Below are 22,409 nucleotides of genomic sequence, written 5' to 3'. Positions count from 1 at the left end.
TGTCTCCACTGTGTTAAAGTGTTCATGTGTTTTAGTCTTTTTGGTCATTTAATGTCTTTATTTGATCATTTTCTGTTTTTTTAGTAATTTTGTATCTTTTTTGGTAATTTTTGTGTTTTTTTTTGTGATTTTGTGTTGTTTTTTTTGTTTTGTTGATTTTGTGTCTTTTTTTGGTAATTTTTGTGTCTTTTTTGGTAATTTTGTGTCTTTTTTTGGTAATTTTGTGTCTTTTTGGTCATTTTGTTTCCTTATTTTGGTCATTTTGTGTCTTTTTTTTAGTCATTTTTGTCTTTTTTGGTCAATTTTGTGTCTTTTTTGTGTCATTTTGTGGTCAATTTGTGTCTTTTTTGGTCATTTTGTTTCCTTTTTTTGGTCATTTTGTTTCTTTTTTGGGCCCTTTTGTGTCTTTTCTGACAAATTCCTGAGTTTGTATGATCTGGACTGTGTGTGTGAGATTGTGTTCAGTGAGTGGGGGTCGCGGACAACATGCATGTTAAATTGGGGGTCGCGACTCAAAAAGGTTGAGAACTACTGCTTTACAGGTTAAATGTGCTTCAACATATTCAATCCATAGCTAAAACGCAACTGAAAAGGAGTCAATTAACTAATAAGTTTTATTTTGAAAAACAATCACAATGTTATGTTATTTGTCTTTATTTTATTTTGTAACTTGACCAATTTCACCTCGCTTAACCTACTACGACAGAGGCATGCGACGGAAACACGTCACTCCCAGTGCATTATGGGTATGTGAGTATTTTTGCTCTGCTGACGAACCACTGCCAGCTGTCAAAGAATAATAGCAAGAAGTCTTCTTTCTGGTGTTATTTGACCCACTGGCTGGCTTCCGGCAGGTATTTAACCCCACGGCACGTGGAAAAGCACGTGAAATCATTTGATATAATAATAATAATAACGCTGACGTCATTTAAATGTAGCAAAGTAACATGGTTAGCTGAAGTTGGAGGAGCATGCGACTTGACGTTGAGCTGAGGTTTTACCTGGTTTAATTGTTTGTTGTTTTGTTTGTGTCAACTTGTTTATAATATCTCTTTTCCAGCACTTTCTCACTGCAGAAACGCCATAATAATAATTCTACCAGCTCTTCTTCTGTGTTTCCTCTCCTCAGGCACTATGGGTCGCAGCTATATAGTAGAAGATGCTGTGGAGGGATACCTGTCTAAACTATGTGAACAACAACAACAAGCAGGTTCAGTCACAGGCCTGCTGATCGGACAGGTAAGGTCAAACATCTACCTGTACTTTAGTTTATATTCAGTGTTTCCTCCCACTGCTGAGTAAAGCAGCAGACGTAACAGTTTGTAACAATCAGGCAGCACTCACTGCAGTTTGTGTTGTTGTTGTTGTTGTTGTTGTTGTTGTCATACTGTAACTAGAAAATAGCCACTTAACCAGTTAGTGTTCGAGGTCCTTTTTTTGAGAATTGGTGGCATTTTAGGGGGAGATAGCAGGTCAGCGATTCTGAAAGCTGTGAATAGATAGATAGATGGATGGATGGATAGATAGATAGACTTTATTTATCCCAAGCTGGGAAATGACAGTGTAGCAGCAGCATTACACACAGAGACAATAACAACACAATTAATTAAAAAGAACAACCTAGGCATACTTCAAGCAATAAAATATAAAAATACAATAAAATACAATAAAATGTAATATAAAAATAAAAATAAAGAATCTGAGGATTAATTTGAGATGCAGCTCAGCACTGTGTGTTATGTTGTTCTGGTCAAAAATATCTAATAAAAATGACTTTTATAATACATTATTTATTTATGGGAACCTATTAATGTGTATAAGGGGTCATAACATTAATAGGTGGCTATCTGAAGTCCATTTCCATGTCCAACTATGTCCCATAAGTTGTTGCAGCAAGTTTTGGGTTGATTGACTGATGAGACTGTATTTAATATTAATGATCCAACATTTCAGAGCTCAGCTCAAAGGGATTTTGTTGTCACGGCAACTCGGACGCCCCAAACAGACGAGTCTAGTGGAACAGCAGACAAGGAGTGGGTCACTGAGCACGCTCGACAGGTACACACACACACACACACACAAACACACACACACACACACACACACACACACACACACACACTCATGTGGCGTTGAGTACTTAACCCTTAATAGGACACTCATTGAAATACTTGCAAATTCCAAATTTCAACCCTAGAGAATATTGGAGGATATTACATACTGCCAGAATGTTTAAAAAAACATACAGACCCAGGGGAGGGGGGTAATATTTTATATATTTTATAAATCTACACGAAAAAATGTGCAGATTTATGAGATTTAAAGTGGTGAATCTGCGAGAAAAAACTTGTTTTTTTCCCCACTTTTGTCTCGTAAATCTGCAACTTTTTTCGAGCAGATTTGCCATTTTAAATGTCTTAAATCTGCACATTTTTTTCTTGTAGATTTGGCACTTTAATCTAGTAAATTTACATCTCCCCCCGGTTTGTATTTTTATTTTTATTCATACTTGGCCCTAATATGCCGTCATAGTCAAGTTCTCCTCGTACAGGTCCATCTGGTTCTACGACCAAACAGAGAGACATTTTGATATCCACTGAAGTTCCCAAATATAGTTCTTCACCTGATAAAGGGTTAAGCATGTGTGTATTAAAGTGTCCTGCATGACAACTCAGAGTATTTGTAGAACACACAGTGACATGCTTTGTTATACAGGCTGCTCATACACTGTAAAAAAAGATAAACAATAGCTACTCAATAAAATTGAGGCAACAGATTGCATGCAATATTATTAATTAAATCTAACTACGTTACAAGTTGAGTTAATAACTTAACAGGAAGTGCCTGTCAATTAAAAAAGGACTAATTCTATTGTGTTGGATTCATTCAAAATGCTCCTGATTTAGAATTACATACACATAAAGATTATATTTAATGTGATCAGAATAAGTAGATTCTATCTCAAACATTTTTATATTAAAGTTACTTAAACCAGTAGTTCTCAACCTTTTTGCGTCGCGACCCCCAATTTAACATGCATGTTGTCCGCGACCCCCACTCACTGAACACAATCTCACACGCACAGTTCAGATCACCCAAAAAGGAAACAAAATGACCAAAAAAAGACACAAAATGACTTAAAAAAGACACAAAATGACTAAAAAAAGACACAAAATGACCATAAAAGGAAAAAAAATGACCAAAAAAAGACACAAAATGACTTAAGAAAGACACAAAATGACTAAAAAAAGACACAAAATGACCATAAAAGGAAACAAAATGACTTAAAAAAGACACAAAATGACTAAAAAAAGACACAAAATGACCATAAAAGGAAACAAAATGCCAAAAAAAAAGACACAAAATGACGCTAAAAAAAGACGCAAAATTACCAAAAAAAAGACACAAAATGACTAAAAAAAGACACAAAATGACCATAAAAGGAAACAAAATGACAAAAAAAAAGACACAAAATGACGCTAAAAAAAGACGCAAAATTACCAAAAAAAAAGACACAAAATGACGCTAAAAAAAGACGCAAAATTACCAAAAAAAAAGACACAAATGACCAAAAAAAAGACACAAAATGACAAAAAAAGACGCAAAATGACAAAAAAAAAAAAGGACACAAAATGACAAAAAAAACACAAAATGACAAAAAATGTTTGTGTGTTCAAAATGATTTGGCGACCCCCAGAAATCATCTTGCAACCCCAATTGGGGTCCCGACCCCAAGGCTGAGAACAGCTGACTTAAACAACTGCCTCAAAATAAAGGACGCATTTATATTTAATACATTTTATCAAATATATTAAGTAAAATGCAAAATACAAAATAATTTATTACAGTGTACTGTACAGGCAACGAAAATGCTTTGAATTGAAAAAAGAAATAAAGTATTTCACTGGATTGAGGTAGTAAAAAACATGTATAGGTGCATGTTATTATGTAATTTTAGAAGAGAATACATGGACCTATAGATGTATTTTACAAGTTTACATTTACATTTCTGCTGTCTGCAGGCTTTAAAGCTGTGAGTACAGGTGTGATCTGTTTCCAGGTGTCCCGCATGCTGCCTGGAGGATTGTCTGTCCTGGGAGTCTTCATCATCACTGATACTGACTCTAAGGACACACTGACCACGCTCCGACAGGTGAGACTCATAGAAACACACTGCACATATACCTGATATGCACACAATTAAAGCTGCAGGAATCCATTTCTGGCCACTAGGGGGCAGAAAAACATTAAAGTTAGTTCTGTTTATATGTTCTTTACTTGTCTGTGTGCAGCTGGTTTTTGCAGTGGAGAACCTGATCTCGTTGGACCGTCAGTGGAGTCCTGCTGACGACGACGTCACAGACTGTGTCACGCTGCACGTCAACCCCAAAACCAGAAAGTATCCTTTTGCAGAGTCTTTTCATTGGACCAGTCAGCTGCTGTGTCAGCTGTTTGTGGATGTTCTTTAACCAGCACGCATCAGAACCTTCTGCAGAACCTTTGATGTCAAAGATCCCAAGGTTAGATTCACAAACGCACAGCTTCCTCATGCAGCTATAACACTAAATCATTTATTGTTGCATTCAATAAGTCGCTTTATTTTTTGCCTAAAGTTTGTTTTGCATGTATCTTTTATCAAAGGTCTTAAAAAGTTCCTTAATTTGAACCTTTATGCTATGTTTATGCATATTTAAGCATCTTTGAGTGTCTAGAAAAGCGCTATATAAATGGAATATATTATTATTATTATTATTATTATTATGTTTTCAAGCTTTGAAATGTGCCCAAATTCAAATTTACTCCTGGAAAGAAATATACTATAAATTTGCAAACAACAACTATCATGATCAAGATGCTCAATCAAAATTTAAATCTTTTACACTGCAATTAAAGTTAAAGGTTAGATGTGATGATAAAAGCTGGTCAAAAGTTGGTATTATCAGACTAATAAAATGCATTTTAGTCTGGAATCTTTCATATTATTTTTGATTTCAAAGGGACTCGTGCAACAAATTGAGTAACAAATGCAAGCCGGGGTGCAGCTTGGGCTTTTTTTCGGGGGGTGTGGTCACATCATTTCTCAAATTTACAGCTAAACCTTACACTAAAATGTTATTTTGACAACAATCGAGATGAGAAAAAGGCAACCCAGTAAGAGAATCTTGATTGGTATTTGATCAGCACCACCTGGATCGACAGTTTACTTTAGAGTTTCCTGAGTTGCACCGAGGAGTGAAGAGGAAAGAGAAGACACGGGGTCAAAGTGCATCAAACACATTCACAGCTGCAGGTTGACTGCTTTCTATGTTCAGTAACTCTGTTCAAATCAAAATGGTTTGAAGCTGAGGAATCCTTGTTACTGATCTACACATAGCAAAGGAAAGTTTAAATGTTTGGAGTTAATACAAACTCAACCTCTTTACATAAACACTCTAAAGGTCCAAACAGATAAAAATACTTCACCTGGGTTCAAATCAGTCGACTGGACCTGTTTTGGCTCCCAACACAAGTTACTTAACTGAGTAACTTAACTGAATAAATCACATTTTGACACTGTGATTTATTCTTCACAGATAAAGTGTAGATCTTCTATTCATCAATCTCTTCAAAACATATCACAATGAAAGTGAAACCACAGTTAACAAAGGATTGTTTCTAAAAACAAAATTAAGAAATGTAATAAGAAGCCAAATCTGTGCGAAAAAAGTTGCAGATTTACGAGAAAAAAGTGGGAAAAAAGCAACTTTTTTCTCCCAGATTCACCACTTTAAATCTCATAAATCTACACATTTTTTTCTTGTAGATTTGCCACTTTAATCTGGTAAACTTTTTTCTCAAAATATTATTATCGTATGTTTTTTTTTTACACATTCAGGCTGTATGTAATATCCTCCAATATTCTCTGGGGTTGAAATTTGGAATTTGCAAGTATTTCAATGAGTGTCCTATTAAGGGTTAAAGTGGTGAATCTGGGAGAAAAAAGTTGTTTTTTTTCCCACTTTTTTCTCGTAAATCTGCAACTTTTTCCTCGCAGATTTGCCACTTTAAATCTCTTAAATCTGCGACTTTTTCCTCGCAGATTTGCCACTTTAAATATCGTAAATCTGCGACTTTTTTCTCGCAGATTTGCCACTTTAAATCTCTTAAATCTGCGACTTTTTTTCTTGTAGATTTGCCACTTTAATCTAGTAAATTTGCAACTTTTTTTCTCGCAGATTTGCCACTTTAAATCTCTTAAATCTGCGACTTTTTCCTCGCAGATTTGCCACTTTAAATCTCTTAAATCTGCTACTTTTTCGCACAGATTTGCCACTTTAAATATCTTAAATCTGCGACTTTTTTTCTTGTAGATTTGCCACTTTAATCTAGTAAATTTGCAACTTATTTCTCGAAATATTACCTGAAGTTACCAAATCTAGTTCTTTGCCTGATAAAGGGTTAATGATATCTCTGTCATCGTCTGTTTTAGAGCACGGCCAAGCCTGCAGACTGGAAGTACCAGTCGGGGATGAGTTCCTCCTGGAGCATGGTGTCCTGCTGTTTAAATGTGGACATGTTGGTACCGTTACCAGACAACAGAGCCGGGACAGAAAGCATGGATCAATGTCTAAAGGTGAGCGCATTAACACTCACATGCACACATCTTATAAACACGTTTTCAGGAGCTTCAGTGTTGTGATCTCAGCTCGTTCTGTATTTCTTTATCTCAGGAGGAACTGAGAGTGTGGGCTCAGCAGCTGGAGAAAGGAGTTTTCCTGATCGACGGGAAAAAGATGTCAGAGGACGCAGAGCTCACAGGAGGACAGGTTGTTTATATCCAGCCGTCACTGAGATAAAAGTTAAAAATATACATAAAAAGGTGCTATTAGAAAATGTTTTTGGTCTCTTTAACCCTTTGATGCACAACATATTGACCCCCCTCCTAATGCACAACATGGGTCAAAAATGACCCGCATTCATTCCCTTCATGTTATTTAATGCTGCTGTGTGTTTCTGTGCTCTATCTTTTGATATCAACTTATTTTATGATTGGATATTCCAAGTATTCTTTGAATATCTTGTTTTTTGATAACAACAGATCATTATTTCCATTTTTCTTCTCATACTTTATGAAGAAAAAAAGTTTTTGTAATATTACATAGCTAACTACTTGGCTAAGTAGCTTGCCAAGCTAACTTGTTAGCTAGGTAGTTAGCGTAACAAGCTACTTAGCTAAATACTTAGCCAAGAAGTTAGCTAGGTAGTTAGCTTAACAAGCTACTTAGCTAAATACTTAGCCAAGAAGTTAGCTTAGTAGTTAGCGTAACAAGCTATTTAGCTAAAAAATGGATATGGGTCATTTTTGACCCATGTTGTGCATTACAAGGGTAGAGACATAAAAAGAGATTTTATTTAAAAGAAATAAAGGAAAACATAAAAAATTAGGGTATATGATTATCAAAAACAAACTAATTGAGGGAAACCTGGAATACTGAATGATGAAAATAATTTATTGCAAAGATATAAAACACAAAAACTCTGTCGGGTCACTTTAGACCATGTTGAGCATCAAAGGGTTAAAAGCCACTTAGTATACTTCTGAGACAGCTGGGCTGAGCCACTGTGTCTGATATTTCTCTGCAGAAGAGGAATGTGAGACAGACGTACACCGCTCAGCTTCTCCTCACACCGGTAAGACACACACACACACACACACACACACACACACACACAAGGTTGTCATACATGTAAACATTGTATATGATATTTGTGATAAAGACCTAGATTTTTCCTGCAACTCAAGCATTTTTTATTTAAAGAATTCTACATTATAAGTATACTGTATTGCATTTTGTGTCTCTTTTTAATCATTTTGTGTCTCTGTGGTCATTTTTGAGTCTCTTTTTAGTCGTTTTGTGTCTTTTTGTAGTAGTTTTGTGTCTCTGTGGTCATATTTTTGAGTGTCTTTTTGTGTCTCTCTGTAGTCGTTTTGTGTCTCTTTGTAGTCGTTTTGTGTCTCTTTTTAGTCATTTTGTGTCTCTCTGTGATCCTTTTGTGTCTTTGTCGTCGATTTGTGTCTCTTTTTAGTCGTTTTGTGTCTCTTTTTAGTTATTTTGTGTTTCTCTGTGATCCTTTTGTGTCTTTGTCGTCGATTTGTGTCTCTTTTTAGTCTTTTTGTGTCTTTTTGTAGTCATTTTGTGGCTTTTTGTAGTAGTTTTGTGTCTCTGTGGTCATTTTTTTGAGTGTCTTTTTGTGTCTCTCTGTAGTTGTCTTGTGTCTCTTTTTAGTCGTTTTGTGTCTCTTTTTAGTCGTTTTGTGTCTCTGTGGTCATTCTTGAGTCTCTTTGTAGTAGTTTTATGTGTCTTTGTAGTCATTTTGTGTCTCTCTGTAGTAATTTGGCTCACACACTCACACTCTACCAGATCAGTCAGTTTTCCAGGCTGTTAAAGAGAACCTCCCTCCCTTTGTGTTAGCATCATAAGAGGTCAACAGATGTGGTCCAGAGGTGTGGAGGCAGCGTGTCGCTCCGAGGAGCCATCCACAGCAGAGCTTACCTACACAGCAACAAACCAAAGGCCAGACTGGCCGAGAAGGTGATTCTGCAACACACACACACACACACACACACACACACACACACACACACACGTGGAATGAAATCACAATCATTCTAGTCTAGACGGAATTGTCCAAAAAGTGAAAGTGAGGAGCATTTATGGGTACAAGTCAGGAACCGGCCTACTTTACTTATTCCAAGGGTGCTGAATCCAAAAAAAATGGTTCCCAAGCGAAAAGTTGAGTTTTTGACCTTCTCATTTGCATATCAAAATGGCGGCCGTTGGTCGTTGGACCATTTCCCCTTAGTTTTTTTGTAAGTAGGCAATCAAAGATGAGGAAATTAAGTTTCTGGATCTATAGTCTAGGGTCAGAGCAAGGATATAGTGGAGGCTCAGTGTCTTTTTTTATGTGTGTATATATATATGTATATATATATATATATATATATATATACATATATATATATATGCAAAATACCAACTTTTAAGGTGAAATTAAGCATTATTTGTGTCATTTTTTTAAGGCCGACATAAATATTCAATCAATATCACTTTTATATGTTCCAGTTGGTATTTTGCATACATATATATACATAAAAAAGGCACTGAGCCTCCACTATATCCTTGCTCTGACCCTAGACTATAGATCCAGAAACTTATTTCCTCATCTTTGATTGTCTACTTACAAAAAAACTAAGGGGGAATGGTCCAATGACTGTGCAAGATGGGCAATTTGGTGGCCATTTGATACAAATTAGAAGGTCAAAAACTAAAAACTTCACTTGGGAACCATTTTTTTTGACTCAGCACCCTTGAGATATGTAAGGTAGGCCGGTTCCTGACTTGTACCCATAAATGCTCCTCACTTCTTATAGGAGGCCTTTATTCTGAAATCCGTCTAGACTATTCATGTTGTGATAAAAATGGTTGTTGTGGACAGCTGCTGAAGAGGGACATGGTGTCTACGGTGGCCACGAGGATCCAGATGCTGCTGGAGGAGCTGCAGGCAGCAGAGGAGGAGGGCAAGGGCAAACAACACACAGGTACACACACACACACACACACACACACACACAAGCTAACCAGTTTGCTCCAGCAGCCATAGCTTGTGTCTACAGATAGTTAAGGCTAAGGTCAGGGCTGTGGCTGAGTTTATGGTTAACCAATCCCAGTAAAGAGGAAGGATTTGTATTTGAAGGTCGACTGTCGGCAAATGATTATCTGACTTTACAAAACCCAGCTGAGCACGAGTCAAATACAAGTGTACAAAAAAAAAAAAAATTGCTCTTCTTCTTCTTCTTCTTCTTCTTTTCTATTCTTTTCTTCTTTAACATATAGCACTCCTGTAGCAATGACAGTTAGCTCTTAAAGTTATGTACTTACTCGATTCCTATGGTCTATGTCTAGTACCATCAGGTTGAATGCACTTATTGTAAGTCGCTTTGGACAAAAGCGTCTGCTAAATGACATGTAATGTAATGTAATGTAAAGTGTGACAGAGCTGGGTGGACTAAATACACAGATACAAAGTGCATCTTGATGGGAAAAGTAAAGAAAGTTTATATGAGAATTATTAAAAGTCAATAAAACCTACTTGTCTCTGAATGTGCTTCTAGCTACACTATGGGACTTTATAAAGGAGGAATATTATGAAACATACCGTTTGAACACACTGTTGATAAATGTTGCAGTTTAACTGATGTTACAGTTACAAATCTGTGCTGTTTATTTACAATGACAGAGGTCAAACTTTCAATGATTCCATCGCAAAAAACAAAAGGCCAAGCAAACATTTACCCAGCGCCATGCTTCTCCTCTCTATTGTTGTCTGAAACTTAAACACACACTAGTCAAGTCAAGTCAAAGTTTATTTATAGAGCACATTTAAAAACAACCTCAGTTGACCAAAGTGCTGTACAGTTATTAAAATAGAATAAATCACACACAAATAGGTATAAATAAAAACAATGAAAACAATAAAATACTAAAAACAGTAAAAACAATAAAATAAAACTAGTATTTTAATGGGCTAACAACTGTAAAGTATACAGCTTCTTATCACACACGGTCATATTGTGTGTCTTTGTGGTCATTTTGTGTTTATTTGTAGTAATTTTTTGCGTTTATTTGTATTCATTTTGGGTTTATTTGTAGTAATTTTGAGTGTCTTTGAAGCAATATTGTATCTCTTCATAGTCATGTTTTGTCTCTTAGGTTCTGATCGGTTCTAAAGTCGTATTTCATTTCAGTTGTTTTTCTCTTTGTAGTCTTTTTTATGATTCTTTATGGTCATTTTGGACTCTTTGGCCTTTACTTGGTAGGGTTATTGCCCCCTAAATAAATAGTCTTACTTTAGTGTCTTCTTTAATAATAACAGTAACACTTCAAGCAGTCACCACCGTTCCTGTCTCTTATTCTCTTTATTTCAGAGCTGTGTCTCCCTCATCGTGTCTTCTGTCCAGTCAGAGTGAGTGGACCAGTATGTGTGTGTGACTACCTGTTCAGTGACGAAGCGCTGTCCGAGGTGACTGACAGGCTGAAGGAGATGCTGGACATCGACGCAGTAGAAGCAGACTTGGACACCAGACAGGAAACGCCTGCTGAGATCATAGAGGGAGATGTTGCAGCAGGTAAAGAAAGAAATATCTACCATGGCTTTCATGATTTCACTTCATAAAGTAGGATTATCACACCCAAAAGTATTTCACTGAATGAATGAAACTTTTTTTTGTAAAAACCCAACATTCTCACAAGTCCACCAGGCAAGGGAAACTAAACAAGGGTTAATTTGAACATTATGGAAGGTGATTATTATTCAGAGTTACATCAGAACCATGTTTTTGATCTAGCACAATGTTGTCCTGTACTTTTAGTAGTCATAAATAAGAAAAATATGAGTATTCTCGCACTTAATAACAGAATAGTAGCAAGAAATAGAACCTTACACTATTTAAGATTTCTGAAGAAGCCTGGCCTTGACAGCACTGTTTTAGCAAATTTCCAAAATCTCCAAGTTGCCATTTGTCTCCAAAATCCTGGAGAAAATAATCTATGCACCACTAAAAACGTTCCTTTTTTGTTTTTATTTGTTCTCTGTTTTTATTGTTGCTCTGTCCTGCCATGTACAGCACTTTGTATCAGCTATGGCTGTTTTAAAGGGCTCTATAAATAAAGTTGATATTATTCTTTGACTTCTATTCTTAACCCGATAATAATATTATTATTGTAGCTAATGAAATATGTGTTGTGTTTCCAGAGCCCATTGTGGAAACTGCTAAAGTACCGGAGCCCAAAAGGAACAACTATATTGGTAAGACACTTTCCACTGAAGAAAAGCTTAGAAATGTTCTCATAGCATCACTATAACAACCATTTAATGCCAAACATGTCTCTTAACAACATCGTTAACTTGTTGTAATCATGAAACACTTTATGCAGACTGTAGAAGGAGAAATATGGTTAAGTTTCAAATTGATGAAATCCTCTTAACAGCCATGATAAACATTCTTTGTTTGTGTGAGCACCGTTCTAATTCTCCTCCGTTTTTTTAGGTGTTGCCATGGCAACGGCTGCCGCCCTGCTCGCCACCGCTGCCTCGATGCTCTATCTCAATGACGTTTGATACACACATATGCACACACCATAATAAAGTGTTTGTTTATAACATTTCCACAAAGTTCATTGTTTGCTGTTTGTTTTGTTTGTTGAATCAGAAAATGCAGCATTTCAGTTAAAAATTTGGGATCATTCATTTTTGCAACTGTTAAAAACAATCCAGACTTTTTATGAGGAAGAACCCATCTTGAAGTGGATCTTGTGACTTGGAACAGGACATTTCAGGATAAAATATGTTACTTCCTGTTGCCACTGGTGGGAACTATGACTACTTATCAATATTGACATGTTAATGTGTTCAGGTCAAGGTTATAATAGTTTTGGATTTTTCATTAGTTTTAGTCTTAATTTCGTTGTCAATTTTTGTTTTCAAATTCAGTTTTAATTAGTTTTTAGAGTGAGTTTGCTTGTTTTGATTTGTTTTATTTTTTGGAAAATGCTTAGTTTTAGTTTAGTTTTTATTAGTTTTAGTGTTAGTTTTAGTTTTTTTGTAATGGGGTATTTGTTGGGTCCAGATTCAATAAGGTCACAATAAATGTTTCCTTTATTTCCTTTGTCTGATCCATCTCAGCCCCAATAAGTTTATTAAGTCATAAAACCAGATAGATGAAATAGATTTCATATCAACCAAAAAGGTTTACGGATGAAAAAAGTTGTCAAAGACCATAGTTAGTTGTCATAGTTAGTTTTGTAACCACACAATACAGTTTCAGTTAGTTATCGTTTTTTTTAAAACTCCCGTTTTTATTTTTATTTCAGTTAATGAAAATGTTTTTTCAATTCTAGTTTTCGTTATTTCGTTAGTTTTCGTTAACTATAATAACCTTGGTTCAGGTCTGGACTTTCATTACAAACGAGGTGTATTCTGTAGTTGAAGACAGCTTCCTGTTCATGGCGAGCTTGAAATTCACCGTGATGCCATGCCCACATACTTAAAGAAATCAAAAATCTGGAAACAGCTTTTAATCACAAAGATGGCAAGATGGTACTGACCAAGTTTGAAGTGAATCGGGTTAAATCTCTAGGAATGGTTAGTTAAAGCAGCTATTCTCAACCTTGGGGTCCCGACCCCAATTGGGGTCGCGAGATGATTTCTGGGGGTCGCCAAATCATTTTGGAAGTCAGCTCTGTCTCCACTGTGTTAAAGTGTTCACGTGTGTGACATTTAATGTCTTTTTTTGGGTCATTTTGTGTTGTTGTTTTTTTGTCATTTTGTGTCTTTTTTTGATCATTTTGTGGTCAATTTGTGTCTTTTTTTTGTCATTTGTGTCTTTTTTGGTAATTTTGTTTCTTTTTTGGGTCATTTTGTGCCTTTTTTTGGTAATTTTGTGTCTTTTTTGGTCATTCTGTGTCTTTTTGATCATTTTGTGGTCAAGTTGTGTCTTTTTTGGTAATTTTGTTTCCTTTTTTGGTCATTTTGTGTCTTTTTTGTGTTTTTTTGGTCATTTTGTGTCTTTTTTAGATCATTTTGTGGTCAATTTGTGTCTTTTTATGTCATTTTGTTTCCTTTTTTTGGTCAATTTGTGTCTGTGTGGTAATTTTGTTGGCATTTTGTGGTCAATTTGAGTCGTTTTTTGCTCATTTTATGTAGTTTTTTGGTCATTTTGTGTCTTTTTTTGATCATTTTGTGTCATTTTGTGGTCAATTTGATTCTTTTTTGGGTAATTTTGAGCGGGGGTCGCGGACAACATGCATGTTAAATTGGGGGTCGCGACTCAAAAAGGTTGAGAACTACTGTGTTAAAGAACGGAGCCTGTAAATGGCCGTCAATTTGCTCATTCAATTCAAGATGGCCGACTTTCTGTTGGATTTAGTGTATGGGTCCAAGAGGCTTTTTCGTGCACCTCCACATGTTACATCTGCCTACGAAATGTAGTTTCTGTAAGTTGAACCTACTGTTAAAAACTGCATAAAACTGCACTGTAACTGTGTCAATATTGACATGTGGTCAGTCAGGGCCGGACAAAGTATGCTCAAGTTATAACAACTTCCTGCTTTTTGGTGGTTTCTGGCCACCATGCCACGCCCACATACTTTAGTAAAAACAAAACGTTATCCATATATTTTTTTCCAAAAAAAGAGTATAATGCAATGCTCCACTCCCTTCCCAAGAGGTGGAGTTTGGACCTGTCACCTCACTGGTTATTGTTTGAAATACCAGGAGCTCATGACCGCTGCACTGCAGAAACATGCTCTCTGTCCAGCTCTGCTGAACTTCGATCCTCAGAGAGCAATATCCGCTTTGTCAACAGATTAGTCAGAAAAGACGACACACGATGACCGCTCAGCCTGTTGATTCACTGTGAGAGAGACGAGCAGATAGTTGCTCTATTTATATATATACAGTCTATGGTGCAGAGACGTCCCGGACAGTGCTTCGGACCTCTAATACCTCAAAAATACCTCAAGAATCTCCTGAAGATCTTTAGAAAGGCAGCAGCAGAAGCATCATGTTGAGTAAAGATCTTCCAGACATTGAGGTAAATTATGTGTATCTGTTTGTTGTTTCCCTCAGCAGTATTCTCTGTTTATTGTCTTCAGTAATTGTGCATAATTACACCTGTCAAATAACCTTCAAACTCAGTAAAAACAAAACTATGCTCTACTAATCTTAATATACAAACTGACAGGTCTTGGTATGTACATAGTATTGAAATGTTGATACTTTTCTACTTAAGCTCAATATTTTTTTCCAGCGCTTTCCATCTTTTTTTCTTACTTTCTCTTTAATCCTGGCGGTACAGAGACATTCCAGATCTCTGGACTGTGCTCCCCCACAGAACAAAGTCACAATGAATTAATCAGCAAATTCAAATCACCGTTACCAACTTAAAGTCCTTTGAGGAATTTTAGTCCAAATAGGGTTATTGTTGTTTAGTTCAAACACAAACTGTGTCTCAAAAAGCCTTACATTACCTGCAGAATGACCACAGTTTTGTGACCAGGCACTAAAGTGAGAGGAATGATTCAATTCAGGCAGAATTCCACCTTGTGCAAGAATTGTCTAACCATATTTTGTGGTATATTTAGTATAGGTGTGATTAAAGTGGAAAAATAAACCCGGCTTTGAATGACTATTTGTTATAAGGCTGAAAGGTCAAGAAACTAATAAACTAAAGAAACAGAGAGGACCTACAGTCAAATATCAGTAGTTGCTTGACAAGTTAAACATTAAAAACGTATTTAAAAACGTATCACACCACATGTACACTGTGTCAAGTCTAATAACTTAAGACACACAGATTTAGGATAAGGTGCATCTATCACAATGCTTTAAGTTAAAAATATCAGAATCAGAATCACTTTATTAGTCCCTTGAAGGGAGATTTGTTTTGCAGCAGGACACACAAGACAAGGTACACAACGATAACATAATAAGACCCAATAAATATCTAATAAACCACAGTCAAAGAAACGCCATACGCATATATAAAATCACTGACACATGTTCATTGCAGAGCTGATACCCCTGAATGGAGAGTTACTACCTAGTATAGGTAAAAAGTGCAATGTGCAGATGTGCAAGAAGCAGAATTATTAAAGTATTAAAGTATTTACGAACTACAAGCAACAGCAAGAATGTCCAGAGAAAGCACCTTAAAGAACACACCATGATCCATTTATAAAGAACCAACGTATTGACATCTTTATATTCATGATTCTCTATGAATGGAATGGCTTTTGCGGAGTTTATTAAATGAATTAAACACTATACAGGCATAGGCAGGAAGATTTCTTTATAAGGACATGGGGGAAAAGCATTCTTTCCTCATCTAACTTCTGTTCTTCCCCAACAAAAGTGTTGTTGAATGTGAACAAACTATATAAAAAGTTGTTGCTGCTGTTTGCTAATACATTTTCTGTATTTTCTGAGTTATACCATGGATCATGCGTACTCTAATCATACTCTTAAGGTATGCAGCGAGGATTAAAAGGATCAAAAGCTATGCTATGCAGTCATAATACGCCCTTGCGGTCTTATGCAACACGACATGTGTTTTGTTGTGCAAGCTGCAGATACCTGAGGTAAGGTCATGGTGGAGCTGAGCACGTGGAGAGACCGGACAATGGTTACAGTGGATTCAATCATTAAAATCTGCAGGCTGAAAGTTAGAATCTGTAAGTCAATAATGTAGACGTAGTAAGATGTCAGTATGCAGTATAATCAATCACATTTTTATTTAAGACTCAGGGTCCATAGGAGACAGATATTAAAAAACAGGAACAATACAAATAAATACATTTCACAGCAGACAAAAATATGACAGAAACCAAAAAACTCATAAATTTATACATCAGATCACGTAAAAGCGCTTCACAAGTGGCCACACCCAGGCTAACAAATAGCTGGCTTGTAATTATATGCATATATATATATATATATATATATATATATATATATATATATAATACAATTAACTTAACTTCATTTCTGCTCTTACATATCTCACCTGTACACCACAGGTCACATAACCTCAGAGCACTGACCTGACAGCCTCGTTATCTTATCACCTGACCCGCACAGTCATCTTCCTAGAATGTTCCATAGATCAGTGTTTTTGTTAGCATATCTGTGTGTGTGTGTGTGTCTGTGTCTGTGTGTGTGTGTCTGTGTGTGTGTGTGTCTGTGTCTGTGTGTGTGTGTCTGTGCGTGTGTGTGTGTGTGTGTGTGTGTGTATAAAGTTACCTGTGTGTGCGTGTATTAAGCATGTGTATGCATGTGTGAGGAGTGTGCGCACTTTAGTGCATATGTGTGTGTGTGTGTGTGTGTATCTGTAACTGTAATCACATCAAAGATCAAAGCAATCAACAGAATTAACTGCAGCTGTTAATGTTCCTGAACAGTGACAGCAGCCAGAGGTGGACAGACTGGAATTTCTGGCCTCGAACAGAAAGCATTTTTGGCAAAACCATAATACCTATCATTGATCCGACTTCACTTTGAGCGTCCTGAGTTCTTCCTGAACCTCTACATATGATTTTTTTTTAAGAAAAATTAAAAAATAGCTTTGTTAGAGCGATCTAAAAAAACTGTTCCATCTTACTTTTTTCGAAATCTTCCTGCGTTTTTAATATGGGAGCCAATGAGGCTGTTGGTGGTGTTGGTGGATCATCTGTGCGTCCTACGCCCAAACTATAACTCTGACAGCTTTACCAGAGGATTGTGAGGGAGAAGACTAATTTTCCTACGTTTCTATGTATAAATTATTTCTGTAGAGTGGAATTTGCGGCCTGGAGCGCAGTTTTAAAATGTATTTTTCGACAATTTTTTCTCTCCCTCTACACTCTGAGCGATGACATCACACACTGTGACACGAACATTCCGTGCAATACACACCCATTATAATCTCAGAATTTCTCCAAAAATTATCATGGTCATTGAACAGGGATTGGTAAAAAACTATATGACCTATCGAAACGTGGATTAATACACCGATACACAAGACTTGTGTCTACTGTTTAAAGTTTAAATGGAGTCTCTAGGTGAAATTATGCCGGAGAAGTAGACGTTTAAAATTAATTTCCGTCCCATTCATTTCAATGCAAAATTTTGAGCAGTTACGTCGCGAGACTTACGTCGCGAAAAATTCGTATTCTGTAGAGAAAAGTAATAGCACACCGATCCCGATCAAACCGCACGTTCTGATATATAATTTGTCCTGCAACTCTTCAAGTTGTAGGACTAGTAGCGGGACGAAAAGCGTCCAGAAGAGGAATAAGAAGAAATCCACAGTATAACAGTAGTGCAGCACTGGTCCCTACAGATATTGCTGTATGGGACCAGTGCTGGGGAGATTGCCCCGAGGCCCTAATAATGTTAAATATCCTTCAGTAAAGTTATTTGTTTCAGAAAGCAGCCTTCTTGGTGCACAATACTCAAAGGAAAGGTGTTTGGACAGGATCTATTTTCAGGAGTTGCTAACCCATAAGTACCTTTAAGTACTTTAATTTTGTTTTGTGTGTGTCTATTAGAGTCTACAAATCAGGATTGTTTTGGGATGTGTTGATTTATTTCACCCAATTCTTTTATTTGTACAGAGCATCTTGGCTCTGAACCCCAGAGTGAAGACTCATGCTCAGATTATGTCCACGGCCAACAAGAAGAAGGAGAAGAAACACTGGAAGAGAAACCCTGAGAAGAGCTGTGATGTAAGCACACACACACACACACACACACACACACTTAATACCAATTGCTCAGTGTTTTCTTCCCACCCGTTCTTTTATTTTATTCCTTTCCATATTTTCTTTTAAACATTATTCATCATTCTCTACAGTCCTGTGTGAAGTTAGAGAACAACTTTGATGACATCAAACACACAACGCTGAGCGAGCGCGGAGCACTACGGGAAGCACTGAGGTCAGATTTAATTACTTTGCTTTTTTTCCACATTCCTAGTACTTGGTACTAACTTGCAACACACACCCAATCTCATGAACTCTCTGCCATTCTGCAGGCTAAAGATTTTTCACAAGGATGAGCTGTCTGATCATTGGTAGACCAGTTCTATCCCTGTTTGATTGTTTCACCCATAGGAAAAGTTGTTTGACCCGCCCACCCTACACGGGCCTTGCTGTTCTTTATACCAGCTATTCTCAACCTTGGGGTCGGGACCCCAATTGGGGTCGCGAGATGATTTCTGGGGGTCGCCAAATCATTTTGGAAGTCAGCTCTGTCTCCACTGTGTTAAAGTGTTCATGTGTTAATGTGTTTTAGTCTTTTTGGTCACTTAATGTCTTTTTTTTGGTAATTTTGTTTCCTTCTTTTGGTCTTTTTTGTGATTTTTTTGTCATTTTGTGTCTTTTTGGTAATTTTGCTTCTTTTTTTGGTCATTTTGTGTGTGTTTTTGGTCATTTTGTGTGTTTTTTAGGTCAGTTTGTGTTTTTTTGGGGTCATTTTGTGTTTTTTTGGTCATTTTGTTTCTTTTTTGGGTCATTTTGTGTCTTTTTTTAAGTCATTTTGTGTCTTTTTGGCCATTTTGTGTCTTCTTTTAGTCATTTTGTGTCTTTTTTAGTCATTTTGTGTCTTTTTGGTCATTGTGTGTCTTTTTTGGTCAATTTGTGTCTTTTTCGCGGATAATATGCATGTTGAATTGGGGGTCGCGACTCAAAAAGGTTGAGAACTACTGCTTTATACCACTGATACCACTAAGTAGATAGCCATGCATGCTTTATAGTGTTTTTGTTTTGTTTTTAAAAAAGGTCAAATCTGTGTTTAGGTGTCTAAAATGTGCGGATGCTCCCTGTCAGAAGAGCTGCCCTACCAACCTGGACGTGAAGTCATTTATTACCAGCATCTCTAATAAGGTACTGCAGAATATACTCACAAACACAGCCATGCATCCAGACATCCACACTCATATGTCTGAATGTCTTCAAAGATGTTAAAGGGACAACTCTCCCCTGAATCAAAAAACATATTTTTATTTTTACCTGAGGTGCTATAAAGATCAATTATCTAGATTGATTCTGTGTGAGTTGTCCAGTGTTTGAGATATCTGCCGTAGAGATATATGTGCCCTAATAAGATAAGATAAGATAAGAAATACTTTATTCATCCCAGCAGAGAAATGTAGGTGTTCCAGGAGCCAACATACACACAACACAACACAACACAACACAACACATGTATACATACATATTCCACCTATACAGAACATAACAAGAGCCCACAATACATAGCCTAGTATAGAAGAAGTGGAATGGATGGTCCATGTGCATCAGTAGTTACACCAAGTGTGCAAATATACAGGTGTGTAAATAAATAAACAGGTGTGCAAATATACATGTGCAAAAATACAGTTTGGTACATACAGTATAAGCAGCAAAGCTAAAGTTTAAATAACTATTAAAAAGATATTCTTCTGTCCTTACTAAAATGTCATCATAAAGTGCAATTGCAGTAGGTAAAAACGTATTCTTAAATCTAATGGAACTATATGTTCTATATACTTTTCTTGCTCAATGCACTAAAACACCCTCTTCCAGCAATCATAAACCAGTAAAAGAAGATAATGTTCAGACCTTGTTGTGAGCAGTTTCATGTAGAATGTAAATTGTGTAGTAGTAGTAATGTTATGATCTTCTCATTCGTGTGTGTGTGTGTGTGTGTGTGTGTGTGTGTGTGACAGAACTACTATGGGTCGGCCCGGGCCATCCTCTCTGATAACCCTCTGGGTCTGACCTGTGGCATGGTGTGTCCCACATCAGAGCTCTGTGTTGGTGGCTGCAACCTCTATGCTTCTGAAGAGGGACCCATTAATATTGGAGGGCTGCAGCAGTTTGCTGTTGAGGTACTGTAGTGGCAATTTTGTCCAAAAAAATTTGTCCGAACAAAATTAAACTTAAAACAAACTTAATCAAAATGCCACTGATGCACCATGAGTGTGTGGTGTACGCAGGCAAAGAAGGTGATGTCCATGCATGATTGTTAGATCCAAAAGGTTTATTTTATCCATTGCGAGCAAGTGTTCCAGGCCTCAAACATGAGTAACCTGTATAAATTATGTAAAAGGAGAGACAGGATTCAAACGTTGTTGTAGTTCAGCAGGCTGTCCTCTGTCTTTATTAACAGAATTTAATATCTTTTCACTTTTCACATCAATTTCTTACTCAATTAATATACTTCAGTTTGCAACACAAAATTATATTCTTAACTACTGAAATTATATTATTATATATGAATTACTAATCTGTCTTAAATCAAACAGTACTATTAACACTAACATTGTCATTTTCATGTCTTTCATGGCATTTATCTGCCCTAGTTAAGCATATTAATTTGCTTATATTGTACCCTGCATCACAAACTTATTTAACTTTATGAACAATACATTATTGTAATAATACAAGCAAACAAAAAGAACAAAGAAACATGGCTCCTGCTGCCTCTCTTCGCTGGCGCCCATGGTGCCAACCCAAATTCCATAAAACACAAAATATAATATGTAAACTAAATATGCTAAACAATAATGACGATTAAACTAAACAATTATCTAGCAAAACAAAATATTATCAAAACATGTTTGATGCATATTTAAACTGCTATATGTCTGATATTTTAATACATCTTGAAATTAATTCCACGACAACTTAAAGTATCAAAAGTAAAAGTACTTGTTATGCAGAATGGACCCACTCATATTTTTTTATATATTCTATTCTATTATTATTATTGTTCCATTTATGTAGCAGCGTTTGCATTTTTTATAGGGCTCATTTTAACAACTTAATGTATTGTTATGAGGTTTAATATAAATAAATGTCTAATCACTTTAAATTGATCATGTTTTTAATATTGCCACGCAAAATATGGTGATACTATGCTGTATCGATGATGTGTTGCTGATCAATTCTTGAGCATAGAAGTTCCTTCTTGACCTTGAAAATTATAGTTTGATGAAGAAATTATGTTAAGAGTTATATTTTCGTCTATTAAAGGGCTTAACAGGTGTATGATTTCAAATGTGTGTGTCTGTGTGTTTCTTTCTAGGTGTTTAGTAAGATGGGGATCCCTCAGATCAGGAACCCTGAGCTCCCACCAGCCAATGAGATGCCAGAGTCTTACCACTGGCCGATCGCTCTGATTGGTTGTGGCCCGGCGTCAATCAGCTGTGCTTCCTTCCTGGCCCGCCTCGGATATGATAATATCACCGTTTTTGAGAAACAGAAGTACACTGGAGGGCTGAGGTAACATCATTATCATTAGAGATCATATCGCTATAAAACAAAAAAACAAGATGCAGAAGATAGATATGAGACATTGAGCCTCATGCACCAACATCTTCTTAAATTTCCACAAAAAAATAAAAACTTCATCTGTAGTCAAATAAACATCCTGTTGAATAAACTCGACCAAAGTCTGATTTTAAGTGTTTCCCTCCCTGCAGCACATCAGAAATCCCTCAGTTCCGGCTCCCCTATGAAGTGGTCCAGTTTGAAATAGACCTGATGAAGGATTTGGGAGTCAAGGTATGACTCATAGAAACTCCAGAATAAAAAGCATTTCATTAATTTATCATGAGACAGAAGATCAAACACTCAGAGTTGATTCATGATATTGGATATCCATGAACGTTAGGACGTTAATCATAATGTGTTAAGACCTTTCTGATCATTTCAACAGTCTTGTCAAATGTGTGTGTGTGTGTGTGTGCACCAGGTGGTGTGTGAGAAGGGTCTGGGTGTTAATGGGATGACTCTGACGTCCCTGAGAGACGAAGGATTCAAGGCTGTCTTCATTGGGATTGGTGAGTG

At 36.5% G+C, this 22,409-nt stretch overlaps 2 protein-coding genes across 2 annotated transcripts in view; both read left to right on the top strand.

Annotated features, from left to right (window-relative positions):
- The first annotated feature begins 739 nt into the window (after positions 1-739).
- Positions 740-12,209, top strand: odr4 (odr-4 GPCR localization factor homolog). The gene is made up of 14 exons (XM_059345411.1): positions 740-854; positions 1,130-1,239; positions 1,954-2,058; positions 4,061-4,153; positions 4,293-4,399; positions 4,484-4,520; positions 6,470-6,613; positions 6,711-6,806; positions 7,624-7,671; positions 8,454-8,573; positions 9,478-9,580; positions 10,967-11,167; positions 11,794-11,847; positions 12,089-12,209. The coding sequence occupies exons 2-14, from the start codon at positions 1,135-1,137 to the stop codon at positions 12,157-12,159; spliced, it is 1,284 nt and encodes a 427-aa protein (XP_059201394.1). The 5' UTR covers positions 740-854; positions 1,130-1,134; the 3' UTR covers positions 12,160-12,209.
- Positions 12,210-14,412: 2,203 nt separating this feature from the next.
- The window catches only part of dpydb (dihydropyrimidine dehydrogenase b), a 26,259-nt gene continuing 18,262 nt past the window's right edge, over positions 14,413-22,409 (top strand). The window contains exons 1-8 of the mRNA XM_059345409.1: positions 14,413-14,632; positions 18,192-18,302; positions 18,431-18,513; positions 19,373-19,460; positions 20,285-20,446; positions 21,646-21,842; positions 22,043-22,124; positions 22,315-22,402. Of these exons, the coding sequence (XP_059201392.1) occupies positions 14,603-14,632; positions 18,192-18,302; positions 18,431-18,513; positions 19,373-19,460; positions 20,285-20,446; positions 21,646-21,842; positions 22,043-22,124; positions 22,315-22,402 (841 nt within the window). The 5' untranslated portion in view covers positions 14,413-14,602. The remainder of the gene's footprint in view (positions 14,633-18,191; positions 18,303-18,430; positions 18,514-19,372; positions 19,461-20,284; positions 20,447-21,645; positions 21,843-22,042; positions 22,125-22,314; positions 22,403-22,409) is intronic.

The sequence above is a fragment of the Centropristis striata genome, chromosome 11 (genome assembly GCF_030273125.1).
Source record: "Centropristis striata isolate RG_2023a ecotype Rhode Island chromosome 11, C.striata_1.0, whole genome shotgun sequence".
In the NCBI taxonomy this organism is placed as follows: domain Eukaryota; kingdom Metazoa; phylum Chordata; class Actinopteri; order Perciformes; family Serranidae; genus Centropristis; species Centropristis striata.
Note: the sequence above shows the minus strand (reverse complement) of the source record. Positions and strands in the feature narration are given on the sequence as shown.